The sequence below is a fragment of the Marmota flaviventris genome, chromosome 6, assembly GCF_047511675.1.
Source record: "Marmota flaviventris isolate mMarFla1 chromosome 6, mMarFla1.hap1, whole genome shotgun sequence".
NCBI lineage: Eukaryota > Metazoa > Chordata > Mammalia > Rodentia > Sciuridae > Marmota > Marmota flaviventris.
The window spans coordinates 142515825-142537569 of record NC_092503.1 but is presented as its reverse complement, the minus strand read 5'-3'; the positions used below and the strand labels follow the sequence as shown (position 1 = coordinate 142537569).

At 36.6% G+C, this 21745-nt stretch overlaps 1 protein-coding gene across 1 annotated transcript in view; it reads left to right on the top strand.

The window, feature by feature from the left end:
• Positions 1 to 21745, top strand: part of Bloc1s5 (biogenesis of lysosomal organelles complex 1 subunit 5) — a 34608-nt gene that overhangs the window by 1697 nt on the left and 11166 nt on the right. The window contains exons 2-3 of the mRNA XM_027948265.2: positions 2717 to 2799; positions 15246 to 15375. Of these exons, the coding sequence (XP_027804066.2) occupies positions 2717 to 2799; positions 15246 to 15375 (213 nt within the window). The remainder of the gene's footprint in view (positions 1 to 2716; positions 2800 to 15245; positions 15376 to 21745) is intronic.

Sequence of the window (21745 nt, the reverse complement as noted above, 5' to 3'; positions counted from 1 at the left end):
ATTGAAGCCAGGGGTGCTTAACCACTGAGCCACATCCCTAACCCTTTTTATTATTCATTTTGAGACAGGGCCTAGCTAAGTTGCTGAGTCTGGCTTTGAACTTGTGATCCTCCTGACTCAGCCTCCCGATCCACTGGGATTACAGGTGTGCACCTCGGTGCCTGGCAGTACTTTTTTTGTTAAAAAGGTAATTCAGCAGGGCCTGGTGGGCACACCTGTAATCTGAGAGCAGCTCAGGAGGCTGAGGCAGGAGGATCTTAAGTTCAGAGCTAACTTCAGCAACTAGCCAGGCACTTGGCAACTCAGTGCTACTCTGTCTATAAATAAAATACAGTAAAGGGCTGGAGATGTGGCTCTGGTTAAATGCCCCTGAGTTCAACTCCCAGAACCAAAAAAAAAAAAAAAAAGATAATTCAGTCCTGTATGGTGTTCTTGAAACTTGCTAAGACAATAAATCATAAGTACTCTCTCCTTTGGGGGAAAATAGTAATTATACGTATGAAGCAGTGAATGTGTTAATTAGCTTAAGTGTGGTAATCATTTCACAATGTATGTGTATCAAATCATCACTTTCTTATACCTTAAATGTATATAACTTTTGTTGTCAATTGATACCCAAATAAAACCAGGGGATAAAAGATAAAAAAATAAAAGTTGAGGACGGGGGATATAGTTCGGTTGATAGAGTGCTTGCCTCACATGCACAAGGCCCTGGGTTCAATCACCTGCACCACAAAAATAAACAAATAAATAAATAAATAAATAAAAGTTGAGAGAAGAAAAAAAAATTTCCAAGGAACACCCCACTCCATTTTTTTGCAGTGATAGTTATAGAACTCTGGGCCTTGCATATGCTAAGCAAGCACTTCACCACTTAGCTATCTATCCACTCCACCCTCTTGATTTCTCTCGTGGGACCTTTTCATCTTGAAAACAATTTTTAGTCCATCTCATTTTAAGACTATCAGGTATAAACAGCTATTTGTTGAATATTATTGCTGGATTCTAGTGAATATGTAAATAGATATTATGCCCTGGGTCTGTGAGAGTTGCCAGCAATTGGTTGGGAGTAGGAAGAGAGGACTGGGAAACTGCAGAGGCTGCTGGAAGATGAGTGTCTGGTCTGGGTCTTAAAGAATGCAGTGTTGGGGGGTTGAGAAGAAAGAGGATTAGTGTTTGGGACTTAGTTTGGAACAGCATGAGCCATGCATGGAGTTCTGAAACAGGCTGGTGTATTTGGGAACTACAGATACTACTTCAGTGTGACTGAGGGGTGAGGCTAGGGGAAATCATACCATAGAGGATTTCTTACATTTTTAAGGAAAATGAGATTTTTCTTGAATAGTAGGAAACTATAGAACAATGATAAAGAGCCATGTGGTTGGATTTGTTTTTTAAATATAGTATTTAGTTACTTACAGCCATCCTCATTGAATTCACTTAATTGCTAAAACAAACTTGTAACTCTGAAATCAATATTGGTGGTGATTTCAAGTTCATCTGCAATGTCAGAGTTTGAGTCATCTGATTTGCACGTTTCCCAGCTGAGGTCAAAGTGATGCTCTACTTTTTATCTCAGTAGTCATATTGTAAGCAAGTCTCTTTTTCCACTTTCTGGCTAGTGCCTTATTTTTCACATTTTGAGACTTTTCACTGGTGCTTTCTCTGTTTAAAATGACTTCCAAAGGTAGAGAACGATTAGCAAGTAACAAGTACAGGTATACAATTGGACATTAGGACTAACTTCTAGCGTCGTGTAGCACAGTAGGATAACTATAATTGACAACTATTGAATATTTCAGAAAAGCCAATTGAGAAGATTTTGAATGTTTGAGGTGAGAGCTATACTAATTAACCTGATAAATGAATATGATGATACATATTTTTATTTGGATATTCAGTTTCTCCAGGAATTTTGTGGTTTACATCTTAAACTATTTGTTACTAAGAAGAATGAGTAGGCTCACCAAAATCTTTGAAACTTCAGAACTTTCTTACTTAACTATCACTTTTTCAAACCTTCCAAAAAGTAAAGATACTTATAATGAACACTCACCACCCACCTTAATAAATCATTAAAAGACCCACTGTGCACCCCTCTCTAATTACATTCATTGACTTCCCCCTCTGAAAAGGTTACCACTATCCTGAATTTAGTGTTTATCATTCTTCTGCATGTCTTTTATTTTTATTGCTTCTGTGTGTCTGAAGTATTATTTTACATATTTTTAAAGTTTGGGTAAATGTATTTAATCCTTCTGAAACTTGCTTTTTGTTCAACATTATGTCAGTGAGATTTATCCATGTTGTTATGTGTAACTTATTCATTTTTTACTTGATTTGTAGTATCCCACTGTGTGAATGTTTTTAGGATGCTCTCTTTAATTTTTCTTTTGATAGTATACCTATGCATAGTAAATAATTACAGATGGATTATTCATTTTCGCAAGATTTTTTTCTTGAATGTATATCTTGGCATGAAATTGTTAGATGCATATGTCTTCAATTTTATTAGATATTGCCAAGTTGCTTTTAAAAGTAGTTGTACCAATTTTGTACCAACTGGCAGTGGATGAGATTTTCTCCTAATACAAGGTCAGAAATGGATTTTTAACCTACTTTCTCATCTATTTGTGGGGAAGGGGAAGAATAAAACAATCTAGAGATTATGTCATTTACCATGGATTAACCCAAAATTTTATTTTATCTTTTTTAGATCTTGGAGAAATTCATTCAAGGCTTTTGGATCACAGACCAGTTATTCAAGGTGAAACTCGTTATTTTGTAAAAGAATTTGAAGTGAGTATCAAAAGCTTATTTTGTAAAAATACTACCCTACTCATTAACATAATACTATACAGAAAGGAAATTCCTCTGGTTTTATTTCAGAGGCTTAGAAAATATACTGAATAGAAATTATTATTATTATGTACAAAGAGGTGAAAATATTTTGGTGGGAAAAGAGAGTGCTAGGGATTGAACCCAGGGCCCGGTGCATGCTAGGCTACCATTAATCTATATACCCAGTCCCCAAAACTTACTTTTGTACTTTGATGAGTACAAGACCAGATAGCAAGAGACTCAGGTTCAAGTTCTAGTGCTTATTCTAAGGTATTTAATGCCAATGGCTTGCAGGGGTTTTATCTATAAAATGAAATATAGCCAAAAAAGAAATTTTAGGGCTTGATGGGTCTGAATTTTCCAGGCTTGTTTTATAGAAAATGAAAAATTTTTTATAGCCAGGCGTGATAGTGCACACTTGTAATCGCAGTGACTCTGGAGGCTGAGGCAGAAGAATCACAGCCTCAGCAACTTAGTGAGGCCCTAAGCAACTTACCAAGACCTTGTCTCAGAATAAAAAGGGCTAGGGATGTAGCTCAGTGGTAAAGCACCTCTGGGTTCAATCTTCAGTACCAAAAAAAAATTTTTTTCTAGAAAGAAACTTTCTATAGAGAATTCTTTTTTTTTTTTTTTTTCCTCCTCAGTTGGGGCATCAGCACTCACTGACACACTTAAGTTGAAATCACAAATTCCCTTGAGGGCCCATATCCAGTGGGCAGATCTTTTAGATGTTACTGCATCTAGAATTCCAGTTCCTTCTGACTGGTGTGCCTGTTATCTCAACCAAGTCAGATCAAGATTTTGCCTTGCTACTACAGTGATCTAACATTATTTTACTTTTTAAAAGCCTTTGATAAATATTTGTTAGCTGCAGGGTGAAGTCCAAGCTTTTCCACCTGCCACTGTTCACCTTGCATTTGACTACCAGCAATATGCTGTCTTCTTCTTAGTTTTGCACGTGTGTAATCGACTCATTGTACGTTAGATAATAACTTCCCAAGCTACTGTTGGGCAGATGATAAATGGCATTACACTATTTTGTGACTCTGTGTATATTGGGGTTCTCTTTTCAAATGAGACTTCAACCAAGTAGGGTGTCTAAATCTGCCAAAAGCAAAGACTCTTTAATAAACCCTTAAAACTACAGGAAGCCTGTGTTACTGAGCACTCAAGATAGATTGAGCTGTAGCATTAGACAAACATTTTTTAGTTCAGCAGACTAACTCAAAAACTGTCATTTCCTTGTTTCTTCACAAGATAATGAAGATTAAAGATGTGTGAGTGTGTATGTCTGTACACATGTGTGTGCATGTGTGTATCTTAGAATATTGTGTGGTACCTGGGAATAACCATCAGTTATTTTCATTGTCCTTATAGGAAAAGAATAGGTAGGACACACCGAAAGCTATCTTGAGACTATTCTTTATATGCTGTGTAAAGATTGTCACCAATTCTTTGTGAGAACATAATAGAAATTTCTATGGAAACTTGCTATGTTCCTTTACAGTGTGTTGTATAAACATGTTTTAAGAATTGCATTGAATGTTTCAGATAGGAATTGTGGATTTAGTTATACTTAAATGTGAGAATTATAGTTGAATCAGCAACTACATGATCAAGTTTACCTCCAAAACATACCTTAACTCTTCCTACTTAGCCCTCTTCCCACTGCCCCTAGTGTTATCCAGCCCACCACCAACTGTCCCCTGACACCTGCCATAGGCTTCTGCCTGATTTTCCTGCTTTCAACCTGAGTGGAATGTTTTTCACACACTAGCCAAATGGGTCTATGTCTGGCACCCAGGTCCTCTCTTCACACTTAGAGTAAATCTAGCTCCTTAGCTGTGCTTAAAAATCCTGGGTGATCACAGACTCCGAGTTGTCTTTCATACCTTGTTACACATAGCTATGCATTTACTGTGCTTCTGCCACGTTCTTTCTTTCTTTAACACATCTTAATGTCTTTGCTCCCACAATTTCATCTTTCCTAAATGCTCCTCTCCATTTTTTGTACAGCTTGCTATTTTTTGTTTAGGTTGCAGATTAAATGTCACTTGGTCCCTTAATTCACAGCAGTCCTTAAGGCATTCTATCCTCTCACCCTCTGTGATGCTATTCTTGTTTTTTAATGCCATGTAACAAATTACCAGAAGTTTAGTAGCTTATTTCAATTTGAAATACTGAATAGTTTTTATTAAAACAAAATTTATAAATATGCCTTTAAAGATCCAATTTATATTAAAAGAAAAATAGCATTTGGAATTAGGTTGTTTTTGCTAATTTAAACGTTTCACCTCATAGAGACTGAGCCCAAAGTTGGAGCTAATAAACAATACCCATTAATTAGCTCAGAGTTCTCCAGGTCAGAAATGTGGTCACAGCATGGCTAGGACCTTAGCTCAGGTTCTCACAAAGCTAAAATCAAGGTAGTAGCCAGGCTGTGTTCTCATTTTGGGTTCAGAGTTCTTTTCCAGACTGACATGATTATAGAGGGACTCAGTTCCTCAGCTTCCAGAGGACACTTATAACCCTTGCTACATGACCCCCTCCCATCAACAAAGCCAAAAGTGAAGAGCTCCCCCCTCAGAAAATTCCTCTCATGCTTCAAATCTTTCTGGCCAGGAAGAGCTCAGTCTCAGTTAACGACTCACCTGGCAAGACAGGCACACTGAAGATAATCTTTCTTAAAGTCACCTGATTTGAGATTTTAATTACACCTTCAGAATCCCTTCACCATAGCACTAGAGTTTGATTGAGTTAACCGGGAGAAAGTGTATGTGCCTTAAGGGTGGGGATCTAGGGACCATTTAAAATTTTGTCTGCCACAAGCACTTATTGTTTTTATTTACTATTTATTGCCTGTCTTCTCTCACTAGAATGTAAGTACCATAATAGTAGGGGCTTATCTTTCATATTCTTGTGTTCAAAATGCTTAAAAATACCTGGCACATTGTAGGTGCTTAATATGATTTAAAAGAACAAGCAACAGAGCTTGGATTTAAATTTGGGTTTTCTTGACATTTAATATGCCCTTTCTTATGAGTCATCTTTTTGTTAATCTGGTCAATTTGTAATACTGAATAGTTTTTATTTTTATTTTTTTAAATATTTTAATATTTATTTTTAGTTTTCGGCGGACACAACATCTTTATTTGTATGTGGTGCTGAGGATTGAACCCAGTGCCGCACGCATGCCAGGCGAGCGCGCTACTGCTTGAGCCACATCCCCAGCCCCTGAATAGTTTTTATTAAAACAATATTTATAAATATACCTCTGAAGGTCCAATTTATATTTATATTAAAAGAAAAATAGAATTTTGGAATTAGGTTGTTTTCTCTAATCTAAACCCTTCATCTCATAGAGACTGAGCCCAAAGTTGGAGAGCAAAAAATAAAGTCGAAAAGTTAATTGATTAGTGTCTGAGTTGTCCTTAAGATACAAGTGTCATTATACTTCTTTTCATGTTCTATATTAGTGTAAAATAGGACTGTAAAAGCACTATAAAAATAAAACTTTGAGTCTTGAATGGAAGAGGAAAGAAATGTTTAAGTTTACCTCAAAACATACCTTATATATGCTTTGAAATATGTTGTATTCAAGATGGCTTCTTGTTGAAGCCATCACCTGTTTAACTGAGCTGGAAGATAGCTGGCCAAGAGAAAATAGGCATGTTTTTGAGAAGAGATGCATTATCTGCTATGTGAGCTTTTCCTCACTGTGACAAAATACCTGAGAAAAACAACATAGTACGGTAGGGAGTGGGAGCATGGGAGGAATAGATGAACTCTAGATAGGGCAAAGGGGTGGGAGGGAAAGGGAGGGGGCAGGGGGTTAGCAAGGATGGTAGAATGTGATGGACATCATTATCCAAAGTATATGTATGAAGAAACAAATTGGTGTCAACATATTTTATATACAACCAGAGATATGAAAAATTGTGCTGTATGGGTGTAATAAGAGTTGTAATGCATTCTGCTATCATTTATTTTTTAAAAATCAATTAGAAAAAAACTTGAAGGAAGAAAGATTTATTTAAACTCAACGATTTCAGAGGTTCCAGTCCATAGTTGGCTGGTTCCATTATTTTAGGCCTAAAGTAAGGCAGAGTAAAACTGCTCACCTTATGGCCACTGGGAAGCAGAGAGAGGGGCCCCGGGGCTGGGATCGGGGAAGGCCATGGATAAGATATACACTTTCAGGGCATGCCCAGTAACCTGTTACTTCCTCCAGCTAGGCCTTACCTCCTGAAGTTTCCACCACCTCCCCCAGAAACTCATCACCTATGAATCCGTCAATAGATTAATCCACTGAAGTCAGAGCCCTCTCAACCTACTTAGTATATACTTAGAGACACATCTCTGAACCTTGTTGCATTGGGAATCAAGCCTTCAATATATGAGCCTTTGGGGGACATTCCTCATCCAAACCATAACACCTGCACTCTGCACTAATAAGTCCTTCAAAATCTTTTTGAAGAGGAGGCACTATAGAAGGGTAGGAAGAATATAGGCCTTAGAACTTGACGTGTCCAGATTCAAATCCTGGCATCCAGGTAGTTATGATTACTTGGTTTATAAGAATCATTTTCCTTGTCATTAAAATTAGAACAATAATATACACTACAGAACTTTTTAGTTTTTATGAGGATTTAATGATCTATCATCTAAAAAATCCTTGGTATATAGATGTTAGACAAATGTTTCTAACTATTAAGAAAAAGATTGTAGGGCTGGGGCTATAGCTCAGTGGTAGAGTGCTTGCCTAGCATGCATGAGGCACTGGGTTCCATCCTCAGCACCACATAAAAATAAACAAATAAAATAAAGACATTCTGTCCATCTACAACTACAAAAAAAGAATAAAAAAAAAGAAAAGAAAAAGATTGTAACAAGTACAAGCAAACAAAAATGTGTTAATTCAGAATTTGCAATAACTTAAGTGAGTTTAGGTCCAGTCTTTAATATCTCAAGGGAAAACATGGTTTACCTGAACTATTGGCATAAGCATTGTCTTAGAAAATGTTTACTGAAGAATAAAATTTTCACATTGGCTGTGATGTGAAAAGCTTATTCTGTAGAGTAAAACAAAAAAAAAATTTTTTATTTTGTAAGACATAATGTCAGGACCCAAAAATACATTTGTATCCTGTATGTAAGAGCATTCTCGTATTGCTTTGAAGAAGGGTCTCTGTCATTAAGGAATGATCTTGAAGGGCTCTGAAGTTCCTGGTCAGCTGTGTTTGAGTGCTCTTCTTCTTCTTCCTTTTTTAAATATTTATTTTTTAGGTATAGGTGGACACAACACAATGCCTTTTTTTTCCGAGAGAGAGAGAGAATTTTTTTTGATATTTATTTTTCAGTTTTCGGTGGACACAACATCTTTATTTTATGTGGTGCTGAGGATCGAACCCAGCGCCCTGCGCATGCCAGGCAAGTGCGTTAGCGCTTGAGCCACATCCCCAGCCCAAAATGCCTTTATTTTTATGTGGTGCTGAGAATCGAAACCGGTTCCCGCCCATGCTAGGTGAGCACTCTACCGCTGAGCCACAATCCCATTAAAGAGTACTTGATCTGGGCTTTTCACACAATTGCCACCCCAGTTGGTCTTTCCCAGGCTTAGTGCAGCATAGAAATTGTTCTGCATATGGGGCTCAGCTCCCTTTTCTTTTGTTATCTTCGCACATTTCCTCTAAAATTAGAAGGGAAAAGCTGAGAGGCTTCAGGTTTGAATATATATCTGCAGTATTTACACATTTTTAAAACTATTTTGGCCCCAACAATAATATCCTATATTTAATAAAAATGTCCTTTGTTCAGAGTGTCCTGGGGTACAGGATAAGGTGATGAAGCAGGGGTATCAGTACTTCCTGGAAGTTTCATCTTCCTTCTGCCACTTAAATATAGTTCACTTTAAGAAAAGTTGGCTAGCATTTAAAACTAAAATTGTTTATATATTTAAAAGATTTAATGCATATGGCAACAGTTATCTTTTCCTTGATTAAATCTTATTTGTAGAAGAAGGAAATAAGTGCCACATGGTGGCAGCATTACTTAAATTATTGAAGTACTTGGTAGTGTGAGCTCTTGTATTTTCATTAGTGTTTAAGGAGAGTTGACTGTCTTGCTCCTGATTTTCTGCAAAAATTATGGACAGAAGTTCAGAAAGGTCTTCCTTTCAGGTGGAATCCTATGAGTCAAGGTGTTGTCCTCTGTGCCATTACCTTTCTAGCTGGCCTTTCTCATGATGCTGAGGAGAGATACATGTTAGTCTATGAGTTTTATGAAATACAAATGAAATAGTGCTATTCAAATCCCAGTGTAGTTTTTAGCAAACCCCATACACTTAGTGCTTTCTTGAATAGTTATTGAATACCTAGGTATATCAGTAAGAAGGTGTGTAGTTGTTAGTAGCAGCTGAAAAATAGAGGCTTTTTAAGAGGTAAGTTCTACAATTTGAAATTCGGCTGAACTTCCTTCTAAAAATGGAGGAAACCTAATTTCAGTTAAACCTGCACAGAAGTCAAATTCCATAGAAATTTATTAGAAGATAAAAGAGCAGAATAGTATCCCTCAAGAAAATAAAATAAGAAAAATAACTACCCTGAAAGATAAAAAGCTATAAGCTAATACTTCAAAATGAGCTTAGAGAACATAAGAAAATTTGGGAAGTGAGGAGAGAATGATGACATAAGTCAGAAAAATTCTATCCAAATGATTGCATAGAATAGAAATGGGAAATAAAAGATGAGATGAACGAATTCAGGAAAAAGAAAATTTTAGAAGTATTTTAGAATTGAAAACTAAATGAAAAAGAAGACAAGACTGAATAAAATGGCTAGTCCTTATGTGAAACTGAAAATAGGTTTAAAATCGAAGAGACAGGGATGAAGAGATAAAGATTCAAAAGGAAAGAATGTTCATTGATGATAAATACAGACCATCCAAGATTATGTGTGATAATGAGCTCCTAAACAAGAAAACCAAAGCAATGTAAAGGACAAATGTAAAAACAAGAATTCAAGAAAACTTTCCCATATTAACAATACTATTGGAATTGTATTGAAGGGCACACTGCTTTATGTGAAGATTAACCTGGTATAACCAACACAGAGACATTTGCAGATAAAACTGTTGGGTTTTATAGGGGAAAAAAAAATCCCCTGGGCATCCAGACAAAGTGGCTAAGTCCTTTATGAGAGGAAGAAAATCAGATCGTTAACAGATTTATCTGTGTTGTGCTAGAAGACAGTGGAGTAACAATAGGGGGTTTTATATTTAGCCAAAATGATTCCTAGACATAAGGACCACAGACACACTGTGAAAGTCTGCAGGACTCTGGAAATACTGTTCAAATGAGCATTTCCAACAGAGTGAATTTCAGACAACAAAAATGTTTGGAGAGACTCCCTCGTAAAATGAATTGGTAAGGGTTGTGGCTCAGTGGTAGATCGCTTGCCTGGCACGTGTGAGGCCCTGGGTTCAATCCTCAGCACCACATATGAATAAACCAATAAAGTAAAAAATCCACTGGCAACTAAAAAATATTTTTAAAAAGTGAATTAGTAAGCATTAAAGATATGTTGAGCTAAAGAATTAAGACTGAACAGTGTAGAAGAACAGTGTGACATGCAGTGGCTCCGTGTTCTAACAGTGAAGACGCAGCATAATTATCAGCAAATGGAAGGAGATGGGAAGGTGTATGAAAAGCAGGATTCCCTTGCTGGTTGCCTCATAAATATTAACTGAAAATAAAAAGATACTGTATTAGTCAACTTCCTGTCACTGTGGGAAAAAAAATACCTGAGAAAAACAATTTAAAGGGAAGCTTTATTTTGGCTTACTATTTCAGAGGTTTTAGTCCACGGTCACTTGGTTCTTTTGGTTCTGAGCCTGTGTTAAGACAGAATGTCATGGAAGCAAGCACATGGTGGTACAGAGTTCCTCACCTCCTATCCACCAGGGAACAAAGGGAAAGGGACAGATAGGGGCTGGGAAAAAATACTTTTCAAAGACACATCCCAGTGACCAGCAAGGCCCCATCGCCTAGTTTCCACCACCTTCCAGTAGCTGGAGATCAGGCTTCAACACATGAGCTTGTGGGAAGACATTTAAGGCCCAACCCATAATAGACAGTATTTCAAATTAGATCCTGAGGAATAAGGAAAGACTAGAGAAAGAAAAGATGGTCACCTAATATATTCTTTATGTAGAGAACAAATAAACTATTGCTGAAAAAGTGGAGGTATTATATACAAGGTTATTGCATAAAGAATTGGTATATACATAACCATGAAAACAAAAATGCTGACTTAAAAATACAGTCTCCAACTTTAAGTAGTTCAATTTAGATTTTTCACCTTTATGTTCCTTTATGGTGGAACAAAAGTGATACACAGCCAGTAGAAACCATCTTTCAAATATTTTGAATTGGATCTGTTCCCAGGCTTGTGACATGAGGTCCAGTCCTCTCACCATGTGGCCAGTACTTCAAACCACAGCTCCCAGTCAGCTACACAATCATGAAAGGAAACAAACAGTACTCACCAGTGTATGTGTTAAGTTAGAATGTTGGTAGATTAGATGAATTAAGTGCATTTTGACTTACATTATTTTCAACTTACATGCATACACATGTGTATGGATGTATATATCCTTACACTAAAATAGTGGTTGGATACATTTTTAAAAATAGTTACCTGAAGAGAAAGTGATAGAGGACACAAGGTACAAAGCATAAAGATGAAAGCTAGGCTTCTTTGAATTTTTTGTTTGTTTCACAGATGTAGTTTTGGAGCCATGTAAGTATTTTACATAATTTAAATCAAAATTGAACTTTAAGGAACAATCTCAAAACATCAAATTAAATGTAGAGAAACAAATTGTGTTTTAGAAAGAAATTATTCCTAATAATGTTAAAACACAGTGATTGGATGATACATTTCTTTCTTTCTTTCTTTGGTACTGGGGATTGCCTGGCTTAAATATACATTTCTAATGTAATATACTTTCAAAACACATAAGTTTTTTAAAAATATTAAATTGTTTTTAGTAATCATTTTGTTAATGCTAATATTTAGTGTTTTTATTTGATCAAATTTATGATAAGGTAAATGAGTAATTGGGTTGGTGTTTTGAAAACCTGGAAAGAAACAGTTAAAACAGAGGAAGGTAATTTGAAATTCTATAGTCCTGGGGAATGCTGTGGCACACTTTGTAATCCAAACTACTTGGGAGGCTAAGACAAGAGGGACCATCACAAGTTCAAGGACAGCCTTGGCCACTTAGGGAAATCCTGTCTCAAAAAATAATAAAATAAAAAGGGCTGGGAGTGTAACTCCATGGTAGTCACTAGATTCAATCTGCAGTACAGGGCAGAAAAAAATTCTATAGTCTGAATTTGTTTGTCAATATCACCTCATGGTATTTCTTTTCTTTTCTTCCTTTTTTCCTTTTTTCACATAGCTCCCAGCCTTGTCTACTGAAAGGTTAGAAATAATGGCCAACCGGTAGCAGCCAGCAGCCCTTGTGCTCAGTTTCTGAATTCCGTCTCTTGGTGCTGGTGTAATGGTTAGAGAACTGCTGATTCTGGAGCAGATGTATAGGATGAGTCTGAAGCATCAGTTTATACCAGAAGGCAAAGAGAATGACAAAGAATAGTGGAATTCCCTAAAAAGCCTCCCACAGCCAATTTGAAGAGACTTCCACTAGATAAAGCTCGGACAGTCTTGAGTATCACTGAAGAGCAATACTGAAATAGGTTGGAAAATCCCAAGTAGGCTTAAATCTATAAGCTCTAGGATGTATATAAACAAAAATTCTTTCTAATCATCCCTAGAGAATACTAAGGAAGTAACTCATTATTGTTTAAATTGGTAAATAAAGGGAGAGAAAATCAAGGGTGGTTTTGTTGTTGTTGTTGTTTTCCTTCATATGTGAACATTCCTCAGAGTAACCAAATAGTGGAGGAAGGGCAGTTTCTCTTTCATAGAAGAATCCCTGCTGATAAATGAGGACGGAATGCCAACATCCTGTTGAGAGTGCATAACCCACCTCTGAAAAATTAATACAAACAAAAAAACAAAACAAAATCCTCAATCTGCTTGAACCTTTAGTTCTAACTACTAATTTACAGGAAAGGGAAGAGACAGCAGAGTATGTTAAATTACACCACAGGGATTCATTCATTAAAAAACAGACTATGGGAAATTGTGCAGAACAAATGACTCACTTTATTTCAACAAACCGCAAGGAAAAAATATGATAGAGGAGAAATCTGTAGATTAAAAAGCACTTAAGAAATGTTAACCAGTTGCAATATATGAATCTTAATTTAGGTTTTGGTCCAAACAAATGGAGGGATAAGAAAGAACATTTATAGGACATTTGAGGGAATATGAGCACTACTTTGATATTTAATGATATTAAAGGATTGTTGACCTTGTGTACAGTATGTGTGTGTGTCTTTCGGGGGAGGGGGGAGAATATGTGCCTTTATTTCTTTTCCTAAGAGGAATCTTTATTTTACAAAGATATATTGAAATACTTACAGTGAAATGATACACTACCTAGGATTTTCTTCAAAATGTTCTAGGGGAATCAGTGAAGTATTATAAAGGGAACAAAATCAGTCATGAGTAGAGAATTGTTGAAGCTTGTTGACAAGTACACGAGGGTCCATTATATTATCCTTTCTCAACTTTTATAAGTTTTTAATTTTTCATTATGGGAAAATTACAAAAAGTGAAAAACTGGCCACAGCTGTTTCATAAGCATGATTCAAATAAAAATCCCAGTAGTAGAACTTACTATTATAATCAAATTTAGCAACCTTTTTTAATGAGCTTTTTGTTTTGTATTAATTTTGGATTTGCAGAGATAGTATAGAGTTCCCATATACTTCTCACCCAATTTTGCCCATTACTGATGTCTTATATTACCATGCCACATTTGAAGAAACTAAGAAATCAACATTGGCCCATTGCTGTTAATGAAACACCAGACTGTATTTGGATTTCATGAGTTTTTCCATTACTGCCTTCTTTCTGTTCTGGGCTCTGATCCAGGGTACCACCTTGCATTTAATTATCATGTCTCCCAAGACTTCTTTGGCTGAGACAGTTTATCAGTCTTTCTGTTTTTCTTGACCTTGATAGTCTTATATTAGCAAGGTACCCTATAGAATGCCTCCCAATCTGGGTTTGTCTGATTTTCTCTCATGATTAGGCTTTTGGGGTTATGGATTTGAGGGAAGAAAACCACAGAGTTGAAGTCCCCTTCCCATAGCATCACATCAGGGCTACATGCTATGGACATGATTCCACTAATTGCATGAACCTTCATGGCCCAGTTGAGGTCACATTGGCTAGGTTTCTCCTCTCTATAAAGTGAAGGGTTTCCCCTTTCCCTTGTCTGTTCTTTCAAAGCATGTCACTAAGTCTAGCCCACCCTCAAGTTGGGTGGGGAAGGTAGTTAAGCTCTACTTTCTGGGGGGTGGGTATAGCAGGATCCCCAAGACTCTCCCCAGGCTGTGATTCATTACAAGAGCTCACAGGACTCAGCTACAGTTGATCCAGAGCAAAGCCAGGAAAGGGAAGAGGTGCTGAGAGAAGTCTGGAGGAAACCAGGCAGAAACTCCCAAGACTTCTGTCCCAATTCCACGGATGTGCCTGACTCCCCTAGCAACAGGTTGTGACAACACGCACAGAGTGCATTCAGAGTACCTGGGTGTCCAGGGTTTCTACTTGGACTAGTCAAACAGGCATCCTCAGCCTAGCGAATACCAGAATTCCATGCGCCAGAAGGAAGGTGTCAGTGTTAACCGCAGTCTTTGTGCAAACAGTTTAGGCACAGTGAGCTGTTTTATAATTTATGGAAAGTTATACCAGTGAAGGACACTGATTACTGGTCAGTATTCCAGTCCTCAGCCAAGGACAGCCTTGCAAGCAGGCTTTTCTGAGGACAGCAGTCTCAGTCTGTTGCTGCTCGTTCTATTCTATCAGGGGAGTTATCTACATATCATTACTTTTACCACCCATTTTTATTATTGAGAGTAAAAAAAAATTGTAAAAAAAATGTAATGCACAATGAAATTTAAAGTCAGATCAAAGTGTCTAATTTCTTCCTAGTGAAATATGTGGTACTCTTAAGTCTCTTGTTCTTTTAGTATTTCTCTTGCCCATTTTCAAACATTGCTATAAAAATATTACTCATGGCAATTTTTGGAGCTTTTCATAATTAAAAAAATGCCTCCAGGTTATGACCTCATTTATTGCCAAATAATTAGAAGGCTGTAAATTTCAGTAGTAAGTAATAACATAACAACCAGAACTTGAGTGGAAAGCTCAGAAAATAATTATTAAGACTTCAGACACAATAAGTACTAGTCATTTACTTCCTTTTAATAGGAAAAACGTGGTCTTCGAGAAATGCGAGTTCTTGAAAATTTGAAGAATATGATCCATGAAACAAATGAACACACTCTTCCCAAATGCAGAGAAACGATGCAGGACAACTTGAAAGAAGTTCTCCAGAGATGTAAGTTTTTGATTTTGATTTCAAATTAATGCTATGACAAATTTATTTTCTGAAGTATTATGGTGGGAAAGGAAAAGAAGAAACTTCTAATCAGGACACATGAAAGTGGTTGTCTAGTGACTAATGCAAGTTGCCTTGGTATTAGGAGCATGCATCTCCAAAGCAAGATGTGTGCAAAGCAGTCCTTCTAGCATGCAAAAAAATCAAAACAATTTTACCTTTTAAAAAGAAAGTTACTGGGCTGGTGTTGTGGCTCAGTGGTAGAGCACTTGCCTCACACGCATGAGGCATAATTTCGATCCTCAGCACTACATAAAAATAAATAAATAAAATAAAGATATTGTGTCCATCTAAAAATAAAAAAATTTTTAAAAAGTTACCTGTAAGAAAATGTTTGATGATGTGGAATTAGAATATGAAGTGGAAATTTTTTTCCAAACAGACTATCAGAGGTTTTAGTTCCGTTCTTTTCTCCCCCAAAAAAATAATCCTTTCATAAATGTTTGTATTTTATCACTTTTCTTTATTAAGTGACATTCTAATGTAGAGTGATAGTTGATCAAAAGATTATTTATTAGTATTTTTAATATCATAACATAGAGAAGCTTTATGAGTAGCTGTTTTTAAAATTAGCAGTATATCATAAACTTAAGGCTTCTCAGATTTATATTGAGAACATTTGAGGTATGATATACTGGCAAATAATGATGGGTTACTGAAGTGCAAAATGGAAAAGTATCCTTGATAGTGGTGGGGACAAAACTGACCTATAATAGAATGGCCGTGAAGGAGATCAGCAGAGACCTTGGTTCATAATGGAGATAAATGGCTTTGTGTGGAACTAAGTCCAGGCTGATGTACTCTAATACTAAAAGAGGGTTGGAAGGGTAAATTCCCAAGATCATATTTGGCTTGAGTGGAACAGCAAGAAGTCTATATGTTTGTACAGAACCCAGACCCCAAAAAACGTTCCAGTACTATGCTAAAAGGAAAACTGCAATTGTTATTAATCAGAATGTTTATGTATGCATTTGATATGTGCCTATAACTCTTCTTTTCCACACTTTGATTATATAAAAGTAAATTGGGTGAAACTCAGTAGAAAACAATGAACAGCTATTTTGACTGGTTGCCTTCTTGGTCTGAAACTCTGAATAAGGACAGCCTTTTGAAAGTAAAGTCTTCCCAGTGAAATAGAAAAATATTAACTGACAGTTTGGATACTGGACTGAAAATACATTTTCTTGAATGGATGAATTAAAACACAAAATGTGAAGTTAATGGGGTTCTAACATCTGTGAAATACTTTGGTCTGGTTGGCATTAGAAACCAGGCAATGGCTTTTGGAGCTGTTTTTCTGCTAACAGCAGGAAAAGCTTCTTCAGTTGGGCTCCGACATAAGAATGTCCTTGTGCCTATTATGCTGACTGTCAACAGTTACAATGGAGATAATTATCTGCCTTTAAAGTTGATGTAGTTTTAAAAATTAGTCTGGACCTGGCTGTCATTCCTAGCAAGTTTTATTTTTAAAAACTTGACATTCTAAATTATATGTTAGCTTATTTATTTTCAGTACTGATTGATCAAGGAGTTTTGCAAAATCATGTAAGCAAGCTTATATATTGAATATTTTCTGAAAGAGTACAAGACTAGTGATGAGTTGAGTTTAGTTTTGTGCTTATTAATAAAGCCGCCATGTCTGTATCTTCCTATACATGTTTGAGAACATACAGGGGATTCAGTCCATTGTCTTCCTAGAACCCTGCAGATTTGGACCATACTCCACTGGTCTGACATTGTACACACAGCAGACTGTGGAACAGGAAGCCAGGGACCTCTAGGAGTCTCCCAGTGGAGAGTTGGGCCAGAATCCTCAGCTTGGTATCATTTCTGCTTTTGGCTACATTACTACTCACTTTGCAGAGTGTTCTGGGATTGGGTGAGCAGAGATTTTAGGCCAAAACTCATCCATGGTTCCTTAAAAACCACAAAAAGTAAATGAGTCTACCAGGATACAAGAAAGCAACCCTGAAGGTCATCAAAATATTGCCTTTACATATTCTCATTCTGAATATACCAGTGGTGTCTGGGTTCCACTTATTGGTTATTCAATAGGCTTATAAATTTCACCAAGTTTGAGGTCAAAAGATCTTGCCTCAATGTAAAGGGTCCTTGATTTTAGAGAGTAAGGAGGACAAAAAGCTTCTAGGTTGTTCCTCAGATAACCTTACATGGCCAAAGTTGGAGAATATTCTCTCCCCTCTCCCTCTTTTTAAGTACAGTGATTTTTCTTATTTTTTAAAGGATCTTTTTAAGTGATAAGAAATGAAGAAAAAATAAATTCTTTCTCTCTTCTTCCCTCCCTCCCTCCCTTCCCCCCCCCCCCCACTCCTGAGTTAAACCCAGGGCCTCACATATGTAAGCACATGATTTACCCCTGAGTTACACCTGTAGCTAAGAAAGCACATCATCTACCCCTGTGTTATTACACCCCTAACTGAGAACTTTTTAAAAGAAAGAAGAAGAAAAAAAAAAAAGGAAAACAATAAATCACACTAAATAATTACCTAAAAATAACAAGTGCTTTTCAACTTTTGTGAAGATCATTCCAGACATCTGCTTGTTTAATCCAATAGAAGGATAGATGGAGGAGCGATCATTGGATGAGTAGATAGGGAAGGATTGAAAGGAAGAAAGAAGAAAGGACATTTGGCAACAATGATATTGTATAATTTTTAAATTGAAGTATTAATTTTTAATTTCATTTACATTTGACAACAAAAATTTAAAGAAAACAGAAGGCAATACCTTAAAACAAGTGTTTTTACTATAAAAGATAGTAGTTACTAAAAAATCATTCTAAGGAGAATAATTATAAAAAAACATTTAGAAAGTGCAGTGTTCTTGCTGCTGTTTATTTTTATTGTTTCCATTGTTGGCAACATGAATGCATGCCTCCCCAGTGGGAGGGTGGTGGGGCTGTGTCCGTGTCCCCTCACTTCTCTCCCCCACCCTCTTACTACTAAGTTTCCCTTTCCATTTATTATATCTGTAATGGTATTATAGTTCTCAATTTATTTACTTAGCTCTGCAGTCTCACTTTTTATTTCATTCTGTATTTTATCATCACATTTGATTTCTTTCATTAAACTCATATTGTTGATTTGTATGGCAAAGGACCTATCAAGAATTTTATTAGGTTTTCTTTCAGAATGGATGTTCTCACATATCATGTTCCTTTCTCCCCTCGCTCATCTATAATGAAAGTACATTCGAATTCTAAGGGCTTTGGCAACTTGTTTTCTCTATCCTATTTTGACTTTTGGGGGATGACTTGGATAGATGGGATTTGTATTCTTGATTCTTTACTAAAATCTGTTCCTATTCTTGGCCACCACTTTTCAGTGTTTGTAGTACACAGTCATAATTTTTTCGTATTTACTAAGCGATGAATTTTTGACCTTTTTTCAACTTTTTTTATACTATTTTACTATTAGAATTTTCACCTCTTTTTTTATTTAACTATAAAACCCAGTAAAATAAATATTTATTATCCTCCCCACTTTATAGTGGAGGAAACTGAAATTTGTAGTGGTTTAATACTCCTGGTTCTATGGGAGGAACTATAGTGCAAAGTAAATTCTGCTGACTCCAGAGCCCAAGTTCAGCTTCAGGCCATCACCTTCTGTACAGCCAATAAAAGTCCTCCTTTCCTCTGGGACCTCACTCACTCTCTCGGATTTCCTTCTAACCCAGGCTCCTCCTTAGCTTTGTAGTTCCCACTTAGAGCTTTGACTTTAACATTGGGTTACCCCCAACTGCCATCCCATCAATACTTAATTTCTTAGTGATCTCATATAGAATCATAGCTTTAAATGTCAACTGCATGCCAATCAATAATGCCATATTTTTGTTTTCAGCCTAGGCCACTCCTCTGAATTCCATATACAACTGCCTGGTCTGATAAGCATCTCACTATAACATGTTTAGAACCAAACTTCAAATTATTTTTGTTCAACTTTGAGACTAATTAGAATCTGATCATCCTTGCTACTTCACCAACTGCTACCATTCTGGTTTAAGCCACTCTCATCCCTTATGTAGATTATTCTAGTACTTCATACCTGATCTCTTTACTTCTTCTTTTTCCTCCCTATAGTCCATCCTCCACAGAGAAGCCTGAACGATCCTTTTATATAACTAAGTTCTTGTCATAACTGACCTCAGAATCTCCTCATCTTACATAGATTAAAAGCCCAAATCTTCACGATGACCTGGAAGTTTCTACATAATGTCCCACATTCTCACTTTTATTTCTTACCATTTCCTTTTCCCTCCCTTCATGCCAGCCACTGGCCTCCTTCATCTTCCTCTGATGCACCGAGCATACTCCCTCCCTCCTCAGCATCTTTGCACATACTGCTCCCTTGGAACACTCTTCTCTCCGATGCCTGAGCACCCTCATTTGCTGTAGGTCTCTGCCCAGATGCTAGTGTGAGACCTTTCTTGTCCACCTCTTCCACTTGGCATTCACTGGCTTCTCTGCCATGCTTTGTTTATCCATATCATCCTTCACCAGCTGACATGCTGAATGTTTACCTACATGTTGCCTGTTTTCCATACTGAAATTCAAGTTCCTTGAGCTTGGGGACTTTTTGTTCACTATAGTCTGACCTATGACTGTGTCTGGCACTTTGTAGCTGCTCAGTAATTATTTTTCATTAAAATGAATGAGTGAGCCAACATCTGCTTCTAACACCAAACCAAAATTATTATGATAGAATTTCTCCTTTATGTTGGGAAAATCGGGACAATGCTAGCTGCATGTTTGGCATAATAACTCTATCAAGGTGCTAACTTCCTTGAAAAATCTTGGTTAAGAGAAAGGCATCTGCTAAATTCCTGACCTTTTATTCTTTAAGTCAACATAGCCTCCTAAAACAGTGAGACAGCCGGGAAGTTTCTTTGTACTGAATTAGGTAGAGCCAGTAAGAGATGTGGAAGTGATAGGAAAGTTCCGAGAAATGGACTTTTTCCTCTTGGAATCAGTAATTATGAAGGAAGAGAATGTTTGGTGTAGGAAGATGATTTTCTTAGATTTTACAAAAGCATATTTCAGAATTCAGAAAAGAAATTTTATCTGTTGGGTAGCTAATGAGTTAAAATGTGTTGTTACTTCACAGGGGCTGAAATTTCTTAAAATGGATGTTCTATTCAGACATAAAGAAAATTCTGTTGAGAAACAAGTGTGCCTTTGTCAGATATGTCATAACTAAAGGATGTAACAAATGACAAAATAAGTGGCACAGTCCTGTAACTCTTAGAGTAAGCTCAGAATGATCTGAAAATGGCAACCAACTAAAGACAGCAAGTTGGATTTTTAAGTTATGTTCACAGAGCCAGGAAGGGGGAAAAAAACAGGAAATGATAGAACCACTGCCTGGGAAAGATGATGTCATCTTAATAAATGCTGCAGAAAGGAGGCAGATCTAATCAACTCCTATTTTGTTTTGTTTTCATCTTTTCTTTTAGGGAAAAAACAATGATTGGGAACCTAATTTTCAGTCCTTAAATATTATCTTTGATAATAACTAAAATTAATGGTTGCTGATAAAAACATAGCTTTTTGAAAACAAATTCCTCCTCTTTTACCATATTCCCAGAGGGAGAAGCCTAACATTTTTCTGAAAGAGTAATCACAGTCCCTGCCCTGTTATGGAACTTGTGACCTAGTTGGGCCCAGCCTGGGGTGGGGTAGGAAGGCATAATTGTAAAACAATTAGATCAACCTCCAGTTTAAGCAAATGCAAGATAAAGTGGTAGAATACACATACACGTGTATCTGATGAAAGAATTTCAAATCAGGAAAAATCTTTATAGAGAATAACTAATCTAGGAAGGCTTTGTGAAGGCAATGACCTTGAACTCAGCTTTTGAAACAATCAAAACATTTTAAAAAGAGGAAAGGAATAAAGAAAGCACTTTCAATAGGGTAGTGCAGTAAATAGAATAATAGTAACAATAACATTTTGGGACTAATGGCTGTGTGCAAAGAGCTATTTTGGGTGATTTTATTAGTAGTATTTGAATTATTATAAGCATAATCTCTGCTGTTATCTCATGTAACAATCATGTCAGTCCTGAAGTCCTATTATTGGTTGTTATGCTCGTTTAATAAGTGAGGAAGTAAGGTGTGAAGGGAGTAGGAGCAGCACCAGGAACAGTGCTGGTATATGGTGAATGCTCAGTAAATATTTGATGAATGAATGACTGAGAAAACATGTCCAGGATCAGCCACACAACCAAGGGCTCAAGCCTGGATTGGGCTGACCAAGGCTTCCTCAGCCTGCATACCAAACATCTTTATTTG